The sequence below is a fragment of the Protopterus annectens genome, chromosome 4.part0 (genome assembly GCF_019279795.1).
Source record: "Protopterus annectens isolate FY-2018-M chromosome 4.part0, PAN1.0, whole genome shotgun sequence".
NCBI classification, from domain to species: domain Eukaryota; kingdom Metazoa; phylum Chordata; order Ceratodontiformes; family Protopteridae; genus Protopterus; species Protopterus annectens.
In genome coordinates this window covers 191,481,499-191,500,821 of record NC_056733.1, presented here as the reverse complement: position 1 = coordinate 191,500,821, position 19,323 = coordinate 191,481,499, and the positions used below count along the sequence as shown (strand labels likewise).

Here is a 19,323-nt window from a genome sequence, read left to right as displayed (position 1 = left end):
AAAGAAAAATCCAGTTGTTCTGGTGGTTTAACTTTGTTTACTTGCGGCCTTAATCAGTCCTTCAGACATGTGTCTAGAATTGCAGCAGCAGGACAGTGTGGACATCCAACCTCAAAATAAGAAGTGCAACCACAGGGTAAGAATAAGGAGAACCTGGAACTTTCAAGTCCAACAGATACCCTTCAGTCCAAGGCAGTTAGTTCCTTAGAGACAGTTGACCAACTCATGACTATGACACTTTCTCCTACAAAAACATCTAACATAACTGCTTGGGAGGCCAGTGTGTCTGTGGCTTGCAGCACTTCCCTCCATACTGAAAACCAGGCCTTACTCTCCTCATCAGATGCCAGTTCCCTGACATCAGCCAGCAAACACCATCTGATTGTTAAAGAAAAGAAGGGTGGTATCTCCAAAGTTATTGCTGTGGAGGACACCTGCACCTTGAAGCAGGAACCTAAAGGAATCCCTCACTTCATTCCTAAATCACCAGTTGTTGTCCTTCCTACTAAGACCCCAATGATCTGTTCTAGAGACTCCCCTTTAACCAGACAGCTTTCTCTGCACAGATCTGCTTCCCATAACCAAAGCCCAACCACCTCTGAGTTCCATCAATTTCTCATTCCCAGGAGCAGGACTCAAAGAAGTTCTATGTGTTAGGATTCCCCGTCCTAAGAGGAAAAGGAAGGTCTCCCCATTAAGAGACTCAAAATTCTCCAGATTCAGATGAGGAAGAGGAACTGGGTTATAAGTCACAGCTTTCCTTTCCAGTAGGGTTTGACACAGACAATGATGACACCTTGGCCTCTGACTCTGCACCAGAGGGCATGACATTTAGATACATAAGCTTAGTCATGAGAGAACACTTCAAATGGCAGTCTCAGGAGGACTCAACCTCCCAGAAAACGTACTGGAATTTTCAAAGTCTATCAACCCCAAAGTCTGTTCAGAAAGCCCTTTTGGACATTTTCCAAGCAACATCCTTGGATACAAATTTACAACACTCCTAACTCCTAAGAGGCTTGATGAATTCTATAGGGTTCAGGAGCCTCACAAATTTCTGTACAGGAACTGTATTGCTGATACAGACACTGTGTGCCTGGAAACTAGCAAGGGAAGTAGACTGGCTTCAAGGTGAACAACTCATCCCAGTGACAGAGAAAGTAGATTGCTTGACAGCTTTGGGAATAATATATATAATTCAGTAACCCTGGCCTTCATTGTTCTGGTTCTGAATGCTCAGACCCATGTGCTGAAGATCAAGTCACTTAAGGCTATAACGACATAATCATCTGCAAATAACAAAAACACAGCCTTTGTGTCACTGAAATGGATACTCTAGATTTTGGCTGCACCTTGATATCCCAATCATGAAAACTGGCAAGAGCAGGGAAGACATGTCCCTAGCCCAATCATATACCCAGCATGAATGTATTCAGCTTAACATAGAGAATGCAAACACATCATCAGACAACCCCAAGATAGTTGTAGGGGAGTGCAAGATGAAACCCTGAAGTCAGAGACTTAGACCCAAACTGTTTCATAACAAGTGAAACATATTGGAAAATGTAGATGTGAACTGTAGATCTAACATTGAGGGCTGTTTTCACTGGGTCAGTCATTATGAGGTACTCTTGGCTGACATTCCTTGTCTGGTGTAAAAGCTCAACTCTTCAGTGTGTTGTTTAGTAAGGGGTTGCTGATCAGACCTCCAAGTTACAATGAGTTTTAAAAAAAGGAGGATTAAGGAAAAACAAGTAATCCGTCAAGCACATGTTTTGCTCTTTAATTTGCAAATGTAACAAAAATTATCCGTCAAAGCATGGAACGCTTTATTGCAAGCAGAGTAAAGGCAAACAGCCAAAATGTAGAAAGCCCACATTAAAAATAAAATGGAAACAGGAAGGGAGAGGGAGATCTCTGGGTCCTCGAGGCTCAGTTCTCGACCAGGAGCAGCTGTGATAATTGCAGCCTTCCCTTACCCTGGCCCAACTCCTACCTTTCTTATTCATTACCCTAAGATAAGAGCTGACCGTTCTTTTATCAGAACTAGTTAAGCGTTACTTAAGACCAGTGGGTATTGCAGATTGTCTACAAAAGCTACAGTTCTGTCTTGGAACTGAGTCAGTCTTGTCTGTAGCTTTACAGAGACTGGGCTTCCAGAACAGAATATATTATTCAAGGAGATGGTGATCTAAACATACATCTTAAAGCGATAATACACCTAATGTCTAAAGTTGTTTTGAATACATGCATGAGGCAAAGTGACTTATTTGGACTTATTCTGACAAAGTGTCAGCAGAGAGGGAGAGTTATGAACTTGAGTTTTTAATGTTGTGTAGTGCGCTTCAGCTAGCTGACAGTTCCAAGTAAAACTCCAATAATACAAAGTGCTAGTTTCATTATATATTTTCACATTTATATCGGACATTTCAAGCACTTCTAATTAAACTGCAATGATACTGAATATGTTGGCATGAATCGCATGATTTCAATCTTTTCCAGTAAACGGAGTTTGTTTTTTTAGATGCATTCTTATGATTTTTTCAAACAAAAGCATAGCTCATTTAACCCTTGACCTCTTGATTTTTTTAATAGAAATGCACCTTCCAGCATCGTGAAAGTGCAAAGACATCAAAACACACCTGCAAAGCCTGGCAACTCAATGTTTGCAGAAACAAATCGTGTACAGACAAGCATTTAAACAAAGAGGTAAGATTTTCATGCATTCTTTTTGTCAGGAAATGATACCAAGAAATTTTGTAGGCTATGTAATTTGTTCATTAGCTTGTTGACTGCTGATACACTGTGCTAAAAATGTTGTAAGCCTGTCCCACAGAGGCAGATCACTTGAACTGTATTGCTGGAATAGGAGTGATGTGACATAGTCCTGTTGCACTCTGTCCAGCATGATTCCTGACGCTCAGTGCTAATGTTGTATTTATTTTTGTTTTGCTGATCAGATTAGTCTTATTAGGCCAGTGGACTCTTTTCAGGAGACACCCAAGATAGTATTTATACTGGCTAAGGAAAATTTGGCATGTGCATTGGGAAATTTCTGTACTCTTTTCTGTGGATATCACTATAGGGTTGCTGTTAGGGTGAGGGGAGGGAAATCCAAGATGGTGGATAGCAGTAGTTAGTTTGTAAAGTAATGTTGCTGGAGGGAATAAAAATGGTGACAAAACTTTTGGAACTTTGGTAATGACCGAAGGTAGACTGGATGATTTCACCTTAGTGAGGCTTATAGAAGAAAGAGAACCAGATGGTGAACTGGCTGTTTCATTGGCTGATATGGTAAAACACAGAGATTCTAAGTGCAGAAACTGTAAATGTTTTGTCTGAAATGTTAAATGGAACTTGTTTGCATTTGGAGGAGCAAATTTTTGGTCAAATGTGAATACAGACACATGGAGGAAAGGATGTTACTAGTTAAAATAAGCTATGCTTCAGTAGTAGCAGTGAATTGTGGAGGTATGGTAGAGAGCCAAGTCGCAAATTACTGACAGAAATCAGTTTTGTGAATTACAGTCAAAACTGGGATGCTGTTTAAAGGGATGTTATTTTGGGACACAGTTATCACACCTTATTTACTGGTATAAGGACATTAACACATTTAGGCACAGAAATTTTGTTTGAGGTGATATGGGCAACCCAAGTCGTGTTTTTTTTTTTTTTTTTTTTTTTTTAATTTGGTGACACAACTCATTTGATACAGGACTGTAGGAAAAAGAGGTGATCCTAATGTGGAGATTGTGAATATTCCATAAATGACCATAAAATTGTGTGTAGAAAATGCAAAGAAGAAAGCCATTTATGCATTAACTGTCTGTTATTGCAAGATGAAGTAAATGCTGATAGTGATGAAAATACAGTAAACACTAAAACTGTTGAAATTAATAATGTGCAGACTGAAGATGGACATATACATGCTGAAAGTGATGTTGTACATGATGAAAATCAATAAAATATGATGTTATGTATTCCATCTCGCTGTAATTCTTGCTGGTTGGTTTGGAGCCGATCCTCGGCTCCAACTCAGCCGAATACTAAAACTCGAGAGCTTTCAGTGGCTCGAGCCTAATCCCTATCTCATGATGCCCCAGGCAACATACCCAGATCTTGTTTGCCGTGCAAGCTTTGAGGCGTTTCTTCAGTTGGCTCGTTGGCTTATAAGTATAACTTTTCAATTATTTGTTTTTTTTTTCTAGCTAGTTGTACTAATTTTCTTCCCTTTACATCCCTAACTGTTAGTTGTTCGTGTTGTCTGCATTAGACCCTTTTAAGTCTTTCCGCCCTTTTTAGAGAGTGCTGTTTTAGTTAGAGGCCTCTCTCGGTCCCTTAAGTATCAGGGCCGTTTCTCTCCCAGGTCAGAACCCGTTTAAGTTAGAGGGTTCTGTCCCTTCCCCCTTTTTTGGTAGAATCTGTTTTAGTTAGAGGATTCTATTTAAAAAAAAAAAAAAAGTTTAACAGTTTTAATGGTTTAAAAAGTTTAGTAGTTTATTAGTTTGTTATTGTGTGTCTAAATAATGTCTAAAGAGAGTTTGAAGGACTCCTCTAAAGAACCCAAGGAGCATAATCCTTCTGGGTTCAAAAAATGTGTAAAGTGTGCTGGAAAGATGTCATTGACAGATGCGCATACTAATTGTGTTTACTATCTCGGTGCCATACATCTGCAAGACCCTTGCACTATTTGTCACGCTTTCAGTAGTAGAGTTCTACAGGAGCATAAAACTAAGTTAATGGCCAAAGGTCTTCCCTTTCAGCAAGCTTTGGATGAGGGCTCTAAGTCGTCTAGAAAGAGGCCAGCTTCTGCTCCAGATTCAGAGCCACGAAAAAGGATTTTGGAACAGAGGGCTGTTGGCTCCGACAAGTCTGTATCACCAACCTTTTCAGCACCATTAGTGTCAAAGGAACCGACTGGGGTTTCTACTCCTCGGATCCCAGCTTTGGATCCGACGGTGGTGTCACCTGTCTTGAGATCTCTTATATTGGAGTCTAGGAGATCTCCCACTTTGTCCACCGCTCCTCCAAGAGTCTTTCAGATGATGATGTAGAGCAAGTGGTGAAGAGATTGCTACGCACCCCGGCCCTGGCTAAATTGCTTTCACCTCCAGGCCCAAAGACATTGGAGCCGCCTGTCTCCACTCCACTTTCTTTGATTCCTCCTCTGATTACCCTGGAGTCTGTTGGAGCTGGAGGGTATGGATCCGATAGCAGTGGAACCGTCGGCCCCAAGACCCTTGCTGGCTACTTCAGTTCCGACTTCAGCTCTGGTGTCTTCGGCTCCATCCGGTGCCGAGACATCTTGGAGCTGATGCTCTCCAGTCAGCTCCGGGGGTGAGAGTCGGCACAGTATGTCTTCCGAGCCGACTCTCCCTCTTGGTGCTTCAGCTCGGTTGAGCTCGGCGCCTACCTGTGCCTCAGAACCGCCCCCCTCCTCCTCGGAGCCAATCTCTAGCATCCTTTATGTGGAGGTCTTCTCCGAAGCGGGGTGGGGGTGCTTTCGAGGCAGCAGAGAGGATGCTGTCCCCTCAGATGGCACCGCTCTCGGATCCACTCCCTTTTCCCCACCAGGTGCCTGTGTCTATCTCTTCTCCACCCCCTCCTAAGCGTAGAGATCCAAACCCCCAGGTGACCATCGTGGGTGGTGCCCCCTCTTCCGGGACTTCTCCTGAGTATCCCTCAGAGGATGTTCTTAGGAAGAGGCTTTGCAAGAGGAAGCACGTTGACTCCCCTGAGTCAGTCACTTTAGATACTGACTTGGATGAATCCGAAGGGTCCCCAAGATCCCCCTGTGAGGATTTCTCCATTGCTGACATCCTGGAAATCCTGAAGCAGAGGGGTAGTTGGCAGCCCATCAACCCTTCTGAGGACGATTCAGTATACCTGGAGGCTTTTGGATCTCGCCCTTCCACCTCCTGGGTGACTCCTTCTTATGACAAGTTGTTAGAGATCATTTCCAGGAAAGCATGGACTTCGCAGGACACTGGACCCTGTTCTGAGGAGGCCAAACAAATTTATTATGGCCCCTAAAGAAAAGGAATTTTTAGCAAAAGGAGTTCCCATAGATACCATGGTGGTGGCAGTGGCCACGAAGATGGAATTGTCAGAAACCTCTTCATCTCTCCTTGCTCCTAATAAAGACTCTAGGAATATAGCAAGCGCATGTTCTCTTCAGAGACCTTCACCTTGCTGTCGCTGAACTTTTTATCCCATTTCACTAGACTTCAAAGGGATCTCATCAAAGAACTACGATATACCCTTCAAGGAGCAGTAGCTGTGGGGTCCACAGACAAGGTAGCTTCACAGCTAGCCACCCTTACCTCTGTAGTGAACTCCTCCATGAGGCTAATCTCCTATGCAGCTGACGGAGCGAGTAGAGTGGCTGTATCAGGAATCTCTCTCAGGAGACATTCCTGGATGCACCTTTGCAACTTTGCTTGACCCTTTCAAGTCTTCATTTACCAATGCCCCTTTTGATGGTTCAGCCTTATTTGGACCTGTGGTAAGAGACGCTGACCAGGTGCAAGAAGGACGGGAAAACCTTATCTGCTGTGGGAGTATGTTTTTCTGCCCCTTCCAGACCTTATCCCAAAGGTCAAAAGGGCGGAAAAATCCGCAAATCCCAAAAAGGGATGATTCTTCCCCAGGGGCAGAGGAGGACACACGTGACGATTCTTCCCCCAGGGGCAGAGGGGGAAGTTATAATGGAAGACGCCACCCTCGTGGCAGCGGGGGTCTGCAGAATCAGGGCGACAGGGACACCTTCTCTGATAGGCCCTACAAGCGCTCCTGAAAGGAGGCCCGCCTGCCCTTCTCTGGAGGCATTCGGGGGGTTGCTTCTCATTGTACCCAAACACCTGGCAACAAATTTCCCCAAGACAAATGGGTATAAGAGATAATGTCCAGAGGTTACCTCATTCCCTTTTCTTCCACCTCTCCAAAACAAAAGTCCTTACCAGATGTCCCACCCACGCAAAAGGACTTGACATCTCTAGAGATTCAATCGTTGCTAGACAAAAGAGTCATCCAAGAAGTCCCCGCAGACCAGATAGGATCCGAAATTTACTCAAGGTTCTTTTTAGTGCCAAAAAAGACAGGGGACTGGAGATTCATCCTAGATCTCAATAGGTTAAACAGATTTGTAATGAAAACAAAGTTCCAAATGGTAACCCTGCATTCAATATTCCCTTTCATAGGGAAAGACAACTGGATGTGCTCTATCGACCTCAAGGACACATACTACCATATAAAAATGGACAGGCGGTCCAGACGGTATCTGCGCTTCCGGCTGGGAGCCAGTCACTACCAATTTTGAGCCCTGCCCTTTGGCCTTACTAGAGCCCCCAGAGTGTTCACCAAATGTACAGCAGTGGTAACGGCTCACCTGAGACATCAGGGATTTCGAGTGTTTCCGTATCTGGACGAATGGCTCCTCACCGCTTCCACCAGGCATCTACTATCTCAGGCCTGGGACGAAACCCTTCTTCTTTGCAACAAGCTGGGCATCACTATAAATCAAGGAAAATCTGCCTTGTTACCATCGCACCATATTGTCTTCTTAGGTGCAGAATTAAACTCGAGACAGGACGGCAAGACTCACTCCAGACCAAATCCACTCCCTGCATCAACAGGTAAAAGCTCTGATTTCAACAAAGAAAGCCCAGGCCAGACAAGTGTTACAGACCCTAGCAACCATGGCTGCTGCCATTCTGCTGGTGCCCTTAGCCCGATTACACATGAGACTCCTACAATGGCTTTTATTTGCACAATGGTCAATGCAAGATCTTCCTCTTTCACATCCCATATACATCAGAGTCTTGCAAGAGAGATTTAACTTGGTGGCTTCAGACAGACCAGTTGTATCTAGGTCATCCCTTTGTGTTTCCCCAACCAAAGGCAGTGTTAACCACGGATGCTATCTGCAAAGGGCAGTTCAAGGTTTATGGCAGGACCACGAGAAGCATCTGCATATCAACATCCTAGAGATGAGAGTGGTGCTTTATGCATTGCAGGCACTTCAGGACTCTCTCCCTCTAGAAACAATTGCAATTCAGACAGACATGTCAGTAGTGTGGTATATAAACAAACAAGGAGGAACCAAATCTTATCCCCTATGTCGAGAGGCATTAAGAGTTTGGAAATGGGCAATTGCTTCTCACCGCTTTCTTATTGCAATGCACATCTTGGAGAAATCCAAGGTGATAGCTGACAGACTCAGCAGGACTCTCCTGTCACCTCGCGAGTGGTCCCTGAACAGAGAGATTGCGGAGATGATCTTCCGCAGATGGGCCCAGCCTTGCTGTGACCTTTCCGCCACTCCCAAGAATACCAAATGCAGCAACTACTTTGCCCTAATTCCCCCAAAGGGGAAGCCACCCAGGGATACACTGGTTCACGATTGGCCCTCGGGATTACTCTACACATTTCCCCCCTATCCACTCATTCCAAAACTATTACAGAAAGCCAATTGGTCGAGAAGCAAGAGGATCCTCTTTGCTTCGTACTGGCCTCGTCAGGTTTGGTTTCCCTTTCTACAAACTCACCTCTTGGAGGAACCTTGGATTCTGGATCCAGTTCCGGACTTTCTGACACACACTTCGGGAGAGTTCCATCCATAGCCTCAAGTTGACGGCTTGGCTGCTCCAATTCCACGACTAGCCAGGTGTTATTCTTTCACTCCAGCAGTAAGTCATATCCTAGCTTCTTCCCATAAACCCTCCACTAGGAAATTATACTCTTAACAAATGGAAGAGGTTTTCATGTTTGACAGCTAAATGAAGTATCAAACCTCTTACTGCTCCTATTCCAGCAATTTTAGAGTTTCTCACAAATTTGTTTGAAGAAGGCGCTGCGGCAGCTACTATTAGGGTACAATTAGCTGCGGTCTCCAAGTTTCATACAGGTGAAATGGGTGTTCCCATTATGTCTCACAGATTATGTAAGGCCTTTCTCAAAGGTACCTTTCTATTTAGGCCTTCGATTAAGGAACTGATGACACCCTGGGATCTAAATTTGGTTCTAAATTCTCTGACTACATTCCCTTATGAACTTGCTTCTACTTGTGATTTGAAATATTAATCGTTGAAAACCCTCTTCCTCATTGCCATTACATCAGCCAGAAGAGTTTCAGAACTGCATGCTCTTTCAGTATGTTCACCTTATATTGTATTTCATAAGGACACGGTATCTCTCAGAACTAACCCCTCCTTCCTCCCAAAGGTTTGTTCGGAAAGCAACATAAACCAATCCATAGAATTGCCAGTCTTTTTCCCCAATTACACCAACAAGGCAGAATATAAACTACACCAGCTTGATGTACACAGGCAGTTGCATTTTTACCTGCATAGAACGAAGGATATTAGAAAGTCAGACCAACTTTTCTTGTCTCTTTCTCTGATAAGAAGGCAGGAGTACCAGTCTCTAAGGTGACCTTGTCTAAATGGCTTATGGATTGTATCATCCTTTCATACCAAAAGAATGACATTCAATTACCAGGGAAGATAAAAGGTCACTCCACTAGGTCAGTTTCAATTTTATCTGTCTTTTAAGCAAGGTTTCCCTTAGATTCGATTTGTGCAGCTGCTACATGGGCGAAAACTCACACCTTTATCACTCACTACAAAGTGGACTTTGCCTCCTGGAACAGGGCTTCCTTTGGATCCACGGTACTGAAAAGTCTTTTTTCCCGAGCCACCCTAGGGTTTAGGTGCTAGAGACGCTGTCTCAACCAGCAAGAATTACGGCGAGATGGACTATATAACATTTAGAAGTTATGTAACGTTCCATGTTTGTAGTCCATCTCGCCTATATTCTTGCGTCCCACCTTTTTTCCCCCTCCCGTTCCTGGAGGAACTGGTGGACAAAAATTATCTGCCTGCAGAGATATGATGACTTTCAGCCTCTTCCTTGACTGAATTATAGTGATTTGTAAATATGTGTGTATGTATGTATATATATATATATATATATATATATGTATATCTGTTCTCTACATATAGAAGATAAGGTGCTTCTTGCTGGCTTGCAAACAAGATCTGGGTATGTAGCCTGGGGCATCATGGGATAGGGATTAGCCTCGAGCCACTGAAAGCTCTCGAGCTTTAGTATTCGGCCGAGTCAGAGCTGTGAATCTGCTCCGAACTAACCAGCAAGAATATAGGCGAGATGGACTACAAACATGGAACGTTATGGTAAGTACATAACTTCTAGTTACAGCAAGCTGAAGTAAAATCAGCTGAAAATTTTGATATTATAGGGGAATGGAAAGGGAGAAGGGCATTTTAGTTAAAAAAAAAATAAAAAAATATGCTGTACTCCAATATAATGATGACAAAAAATATGTGATAGAAGAGGGAAATGAGAAATCTGTTCAGAAAAGGGTAAAAAAAGAAGAAAATGCAATTATGAAGAAGACTAGCAAAAGATGCAAAAAAAAAAAAAAAAAACAGGAAAGAGCTAATGTAAATGTTAGGGCTGTGAATGTGGTATAAACAATGAAGTGCAAGTTTATTAGTGTATGAATGTTGCCACTGTGTACATGCAGATGTAATATAGTTAGAAGGCATTAGACTTTTGAACTTTTGAACATAGAATAAAGTAACTTCTAAGGGTATGGAGAAAATGATACAGGATTTTGGAAAAGATGTGTTTGACAAAAGTAGGATTCTTTTCTTTTGTTAAGGCACCAGATATCTGTCTGCACCTCATAAAACTTGTTTCCTTTCTTTAGAATCAAAGGAGGGGAATACCCACTTTTTATTAAGCTTAACTTCTCACATACTTCAGCAGAAGAATTTGTCTCTGCATGTCAGCAGCTGCTATATAAAAATAATCAGTGTTGTGCAACAGTTTTCCACTGCCTTTATAGCAAAGAGGAAGAAAAACAATATCAGTACACCTGCCTCTCTTTCTGTGGATTAGTCCTGGTTTGGGCATTTGGCCATCTGAGGGAAGAGGGATATGAAAAATGACTTTATATGTTACAAGAAAAAAATATTTTCTGACTTTTTACTGAATGTCACAGAAAGTTGTGATGCTACATTTAAGTCATCTTGGTATAATGTAAAGTAATATAAACCATTGCATGTCACAAGTTTCATTAAGAATGTCCCATTTTGGGCAACCGTGATAGTTTGCCACATTTTGCACTGTGATTCATTTGCAAGTGATAGTTTCTGCAACTGCAACAATTTTATAGAAATTAGTGTTAGTCTTATAAACAGAACTACTGGTTTGTCATGTTCAAAAGTGTTAGTATGCTCCAGTATAACAGTTCAAGGGACAGCAATGCAACAGAAGTAGGAAAATGTAATGTATGAAGACATCTGTGCCTCATTTTAAAAAGTCTCCTAACATGAATTTATGAAAAGATGCCATTCTACTTTTTTGTACTGTGCTTGTAAAATACTTTTGAGGAAAAGCAGCAAGCACATTAGCACATTTCTCCAATATTCAGGATAAAAAAAAAAAAACTACTCATCTTCCTGCTGCTGTTGACACTCGCGAGTAGCATATCCAGTTCTTTGAAGTGTTAACAGCACTTGGTTTTTCAGTGGTAGATTTGGCACTTCAGGAGGACTGTAGGAAGAGGGTCTGTCAGTGCACAGTGGCACTACAAAATTACAATCCCTATAAAAGTCTACAGTTTAGCTACTTCTTTGGCTGGAGCCATATAACTGCTACAAATAACTTGACAACAGGCTTTGACAGAAAGTTACACAATGGTCTTTCTGGAAAAAAAATGCAAACATTTCTGCTGTAAAAGGTCTGTATGTTGCCTGTGACTCTTAAGTGCTTTCATTTTATGTCAATGCAGTGGGAAGGCAGCTCCTTTATCTCTAGCATGACTCATATAAAGGGGACTTGAAAGAGATTCTGGGAAGTGGACAAGAACGCTCTAAAACAAGATACTAATATATCAGGCCCACTGTAAGCCCAGTTTTGGAAAAATGTATTAAAGTTTTATTAGAAGTATCTAGAGTAATTCTGATGCATTATAATAACTTATAAAACAAAGTTACATGAAAAACACACTTTTTTTGAGGTGGAGTTTTCCTTTAAGGGGATGGATGTTAAAACTGGAATTTCAGGATCGTGATATGAGAATATATGATAAACCAACATGGGTGATAGTCGTATATCCATGCATATCTGTAAGGGATAGAGAGTGTGAATGTTTGAAGCAATGAAATAATTTGTGATAATTAATAAGGACAATATAGTTGTGAGTGATCTTAATTGTGATGCACAAAAAAAGGAAAGAAAGACTGAGAAAATAATATAGGACAGAAGAGTAGGTAAGGAAGTAATGAAATCTAAAAACAAATGCAAATAATAAATCAAAATAAAATACCACGAAGAGGCAACGTAACAAAAGTAAATAACTCAAAAAAATAGCGTACGTTAGTTTATTGTCCGCTTTCATCCATAGACTTCATCAGAATAAAACATCCATCAATGATCAAAGTGTAAATAGCATCATCAATCAAGTGTTAATTAAACAATTAAACAACTAAAATAAAAGTTTAAAGGTACATGTCAGATAAAAAAGGAACAGATGTCATTGTGTTTATTAATAGACAATTCCCTGTACTTTAAAAAACATTTAACATTAATGGTATCATTTAAACCAGGGTGAACATCAGAATTTAATCTAATTTGCCAGAGGGTCTCACGCTGTTCAAGATGGTTCTTGAAATCCCCACCTCTTAAATCAAAATGAACAACCTCCAAGACAGAAAACAAAAACTTTTTAAATGTAGGACAAATAACTGAATGCATGAATAAGGCATTAGTTTCATCTTTTTGCCTGATGGCATAAAGATGCTCTCTAATACGAGTTTTTAAATGTCTTCTGGTCATACCGACATAAAAGGCAGGACAGCTGGAACAAATACCAATGTAAACAACACCTTTGGTGTTGCAATTTACAAAACAGGGTACACCAATAGTTTTTTCATAGGTGTTAAGATTAATGTGTGGACCCTCGTAAATGTACCTACACATACTACACTGGTAACAACAATGCATGCCTCTTTTGTCAGAAATGGTTGTAACAAGCTGGTTATCATTAAACTCTAATGCTTTCTTCAAGCTAAAACTATTCTTAGAAACAAAACACGGTTGGTTACCCAAAACTTTAAACAAATCCAAATTACCCCTAATAATCCTCCAATTTTTGGTCAAAATTTGTTGAATACGTTGACTATCAACTGTCATGTCCAAAGCACAGACCAAATTATTGTCAACATTGTTGTTGGTATGAACTAAATCAGGACTTAAATTCTCATCAGTTGTATAGTTCAACAATGCTCTGTAATCAACTAAGCGTTTACTTATGATCTCTTTACTGGTTTTAATTAAATCAGACATTGGATACCCTCTGTCAGCAAACAAGTTAATAATGAACTCAAATTCACTGATTAAGTCACGTTCTTTAGAAGTAATTCGACTGGCTCTAATGAATTGTCCTCTAGGGATATTTTTGACAATATGCCTAGGATGATTACTAGTATAGTGCAAGTAACTGTTGGTAAAAGTATTTTTACGATATATGCCACTATGAAATCTCATGTCAACAGTGTCCCACCAAAGCAGCACATCCAAAAAATTAACCTTTAATCCTACACAACTTAAAGTAAATTTCAAATAACTAGACAACATGTTAATTTCAGAAAGAAAATAATCAACAGTAGTAGAATCACCTTTAATAATAAACAACAAATCATCAACAAAACGACAAAAGAAAGAAATGTTGAATTTATTACGTAGCTGGGGCAAAAATTGATACTTCCACCAAGCCATAACCAAGTTGGCATAGGCAGGGGCTGCGGGAGAGCCCATGGCTACTCCTCTCTTTTGTTTATAAAAAATCTTATCAAAAAGAAAAAAATTATTGTCTAAAACAATGTCCAAGAAACAACAGATGGTAGAAATAGCATTCTTGCTAAGCCCACAATTTTTCTTGGCTAAAAAGCACCGAACTGCTTCAACACCCTCACAGTGAGGGATGCAGGTATATAAAGATACCACATCGATGGTAAACATAATACACTTTTGAAAATCAAAAATTCCGTTCCGAGCGTATGACCTAAATTTGTCCAAAAAATGCCAAGAATCTCTAACGTAAGAATCTTCTTTGACCAAACAAGGTCCCAAAATGACATCAGTGACAAGGGAAATACCCTCAGTGACTGAGTGAGGTGAAGAAACGATTGGCCTAAGTGGTGGATTGATTAAACATTTGTGGGTCTTTGGTATTCCAAAAATAACACCTATTCTGGGTTCCTGCACAGTACAAAAATCATAAACCTCATAACTAATGTAACCAGACATAAGTGCATCATATAAATGTGAATGAATCAAACGTTGTTTGTACAAAATCTGGTGAAGACTAATGATTTCATATTCTTCAGTGTTACCCAAAATATCTAACATTTTACTTTTGTAAAGATCTTGTTCCGTGATGACAATGTTGCCACCTTTGTCGCTCTTCATAAATCTCAGGTCAACGGTCATTGACCTGAGTCTACGAAGAGCAATCCTTTCATCATTATTTAAATTAAAATAAGTATTTGATTTACTATGTAGCATCTGTTTAATGTCCTCAATACATAATTCCTCAAACACCTTAATGGTGTGCTGTAACTGAGGAGAAAAACTAGAAGGCTTGATTAAACTCTTATTCATAGTAGGAATGTCATTCATTAAATAAAATAAGTTTAATTTCCGTGTGTACTTTTTAATATCAACTATGGTTTTACTAAAATCAGCTTTCACACTAGGCACAAAATTTAAACCATATTTAAGAATTTTTAACTCAGTTTCAGAAAATTCATAATGGCTTAAGTTAATAATACAAAATTTATCATCTGCTTGATCTATGTTTCGTCCCCTGAAGAATTCGAAGCCAAAAAAGTTTGGCTTCTGGTGAGGACAGTTTGCTTGCTGTTCTGACCTCTTTTGTTGAAAAAAGCAGAAGTAGAAGATAAGGAACTGGTAGAAACGGTTTTGGAGTTAACATCAGCTTTCTTTTTGGTGTTAACAACTGTATCATTACCAGTGTCAACATAGGAACAACTTTCACTTGCTCGTACATTGTTAATATTTACTGCAACATCAGAATCATGGGTAACAGTCAAACAGTCATTGTTGTCAGCAGCTGAAACAGAAGAAGTCTGTCGGTCAATAGCAGTGTTGTTACCTAGCGCAGAATGACCAACTGAACGAGGTTTATAAACAACATTGCTGAAAGTCTTCTTGTTATCAGTGTCCAAATTGTACCCTTTATTACTATTACCACAAAAATTATTGAGGACATTAAACAGATGCTACATAGTAAATCAAATACTTATTTTAATTTAAATAACGATGAAAGGATTGCTCTTCGTAGACTCAGGTCAATGACCGTTGACCTGAGATTTATGAAGAGCGACAAAGGTGGCAACATTGTCATCATGGAACAAGATCTTTACAAAAGTAAAATGTTAGATATTTTGGGTAACACTGAAGAACATGAAATCATTAGTCTTCACCAGATTTTGTACAAACAACATTTGATTCATTCACATTTATATGATGCACTTATATCTGGTTACATTAGTTATGAGGTTTATGATTTTTGTACTGTGCAGGAACCCAGAATAGGTGTTATTTTTGGAATACCAAAGACCCACAAATGTTTAATCAATCCACCACTTAGGCCAATCGTTTCTTCACCTCACTCAGTCACTGAGGGTATTTCCCTTGTCATTGATGCCATTTTGGGACCTTGTTTGGTCAAAGAAGATTCTTACGTTAGAGATTCTTGGCATTTTGTGGACAAATTTAGGTCATACGCTCGGAACGGAATTTTTGATTTTCAAAAGTGTATTATGTTTACCATCGATGTGGTATCTTTATATACCTGCATCCCTCACTGTGAGGGTGTTGAAGCAGTTCGGTGATTTTAGCCAAGAAAAATTGTGGGCTTAGCAAGAATGCTATTTCTACCATCTGCGGTTTCTTGGACATTGTTTTAAACAATAATTTTTTTCTTTTTGATAAGATTTTTTATAAACAAAAGAGAGGAGTAGCCATGGGCTCTCCCGCAGCCCCTGCCTATGCCAACTTGGTTATGGCTTGGTGGGAGTATCAATTTTTGCCCCAGCTACGTAATAAATTCAACATTTCTTTCTTTTGTCGTTTTGTTGATGATTTGTTGTTTATTATTGAAGGTGATTCTACTACTGTTGATTATTTTCTTTCTGAAATTAACATGCTGTCTAGTTATTTGAAATTTACTTTAAGTTGTGTAGGATTAAAGGTTAATTTTTTGGATGTGCTTCTTTGGTGGGACACTGATGACATGAGATTTCATAGTGGCATATATCGTAAAAATACTTTTACCAACAGTTACTTGCACTATACTAGTAATCATCCTAGGCATATTGTCAAAAATATCCCTTAGAGGACAATTCATTAGAGCCAGTCGAATGACTTCTAAAGAACGTGACTTAATCAGTGAATTTGAGTTCATTATTAACTTGTTTGCTGACAGAGGGTATCCAATGTCTGATTTAATTAAAACTAGTAAAGAGATCATAAGTAAACGCTTAGTTGATTACAGAGCATTGTTGAACTATACAACTGATGAGAATTTAAGTCCTGATTTGGTTCATACCAACAACAATGTTGAAAATAATTTGGTCTGTGCTTTGGACATGACAGTTGATAGTCAACGTATTCAACAAATTTTGACCAAAAATTGGAGGATTATTAGGGGTAATTTGGATTTGTTTAAAGTTTTGGGTAACCAACCGTGTTTTGTTTCTAAGAATAGTTTTAGCTTAAAGAAAGCATTAGAGTTTAATGATAACCAGCTTGTTACAACCATTTCTGACAAAAGAGGCATGCATTGTTGTTACCAGTGTAGTATGTGTAGGTACATTTACGAGGGTCCACACATTAATCTTAACACCTATGAAAAAACTATTGGTGTACCCTGTTTTGTAAATTGCAACACCAAAGGTGTTGTTTACATTGGTATTTGTTCCAGCTGTCCTGCCTTTTATGTCGGTATGACCAGCAGACATTTAAAAACTTGTATTAGAGAGCATCTTTATGCCATCAGGCAAAAAGATGAAACTAATGCCTTATTCATGCATTCAGTTATTTGTCCTACATTTAAAAAGTTTTTGTTTTCTGTCTTGGAGGTTGTTCATTTTGATTTAAGAGGTGGGGATTTCAAGAACCATCTTGAACAGCGTGAGACCCTCTGGCAAATTAGATTAAATTCTGATGTTCACCCTGGTTTAAATGATACCATTAATGTTAAATGTTTTTTAAAGTACAGGGAATTGTCTATTAATAAACACATTGACATCAGTTCCTTTTTTATCTGACATGTACCTTTAAACTTTTATTTTAGTTTTTTAATTGTTTAATTAACACTTGATTGATGATGCTATTTACGCTTTGATCATTGATGGATGTTTTATTCTGATGAAGTCTACGGATGAAAGCGGACAATAAACTAACGTACGCTATTTTTTGAGTTATTTACTTTTGTTACGTTGCCTCTTCGTGGTATTTTATTTTGAAGTAATGAAATCTGGGAACCATAATTTGGGAAGAAAAGTATACAAATATCAGAGGAAGTATTAAAACATAACTTCAGTTATGTAATTCTATCTGATGAGTTTTATGAACTATATTGTGAAGAAAAACTGCGGATTTTACTGACCATTTTGTAAGATGAACACTAATCTAGGAAAATAAGGAGATAATTGGATGGTGCAGTAGTAGCGTTGTTGCCTCACAGCAAGTGGTTCTCCGGTTCGATTCTTGGCTGGGTTGCCTTCTGTGTGGAGTCTGCATGTCCTGTGTGCGTTCATGTGGGTTTCCTCCAGGTGCTCCAGTTTTCTCCCACATTACAAAGACATGCATCTGGAGCATTTCTCCCTGGGCCTCCGCTGAAAATTGGCTTATTCCAAGTCGGACATTCCCGGTTAACAAATGTTAAATGAATAAAAAAAATAAAATAAAATAATAAGAGAAGGAAATTTTTTAAAGGTTAATCAAACACATCATTAAGGCAGAAGAGTTTTGAATTGAATGGTAAACTTTATAGTATGAGCACATTACAATGAGGGCGTTTTTGAAAAACAATGGTGGATTGAATATAAAGAAAAACATAGACTTGTATATACAAGATTGGTGAAATATAAGTAAGAACCAGAAGCACAAATTTGGGAGGGTAGCAGTAGAGAATGAAGCAAAGGGACAAGACTGAAAGTAAAAAAGAAAGAAAGAAAAAAATATGAAAACAATGGCAGTGAATGAATAAGGTGATATTTAGGTAAAATATTTCATGAAAGGAAAGAAGGAAGATATAAACAGCATTTTTTGGAAAATGTTTGAAATGTGATAGAAGTAAAATGAATAATTTGTTGAATAAATAATGGAAAGTGATGTAGAACAGGAAGAAGATATGGAAATAGTAATACTGTATGTTAAAGAATTTTATATGAAATGGTAAACAAAAAAATTTGAGTGAGAATGGAATCATAAAAAACATGAACAAGTAGCTAGTGAAGTGACTAAAAAGAAAAATTGTTGAAAAATAATTTGATGAAATATTAAGTATTAAAGGATGTGAAAAAAGACATTGTGCCTGGTACCAAGTTAAATAAGTTATGTTTTCTGCCTATCTGTCATGAGATGGGATATGTGGAGAAGGAATTTTTTTTTAAATTTATGAATAAATTGATGGATAGAAGAAAGTTTTTCTGGTAAAGAATTGTGTGAGGGATTTATTAACTTTATATACAAGAAAAGTGAAAGATGAGTATTAAGAATTGAAGGCCAATTACATGAAGTAATTTGGATTACAATATTTTTATGAAACTGCAAAATAGGTTTCATAAATTGATATTTCTTGTGATGTATAAAGGTTTGTTTAGTAGGAAAGGAAGGAAGAGCGTAAGAGAGGGGATAATTTTGCTAAGAGTTGTTAATAGCATAACAAGAGAATGTTAGCAAGTTACTGTGATGCTGCAAAAGTGATCATACTGATTATGAGAGAACATGGGAAATATTAAGACGTTATTCAATAGGTAGTAAAATAACAGAGTCAGTGTATAAAAAGACATGCCTTGGGATTCATGAACAATCCTGTAGGCTTCTCGCAAAGTCTACACGATGTTTACATGTTAGCGAGATGAGCATCAGTGCTAGTCGCATGCATGCTGTTCATCATGCTTACATGAATACAAGCACGTTTCTAGCAACAGTGTTGGCAGCCATGAAAACATACTGAACAGCACAAGCGCACACACAGTA

The 19,323-nt window shown here is 39.1% G+C and overlaps 1 protein-coding gene across 2 annotated transcripts in view; it reads left to right on the top strand.

The window, feature by feature from the left end:
- LOC122799248 overlaps positions 1-19,323 on the top strand; it is a 1,077,360-nt gene that overhangs the window by 548,119 nt on the left and 509,918 nt on the right. For both annotated transcript variants that reach the window (XM_044068189.1, XM_044068190.1), the window contains one exon: positions 2,596-2,709. In XM_044068189.1, coding sequence (XP_043924124.1) covers positions 2,596-2,709 — 114 coding nt within the window. The remainder of the gene's footprint in view (positions 1-2,595; positions 2,710-19,323) is intronic.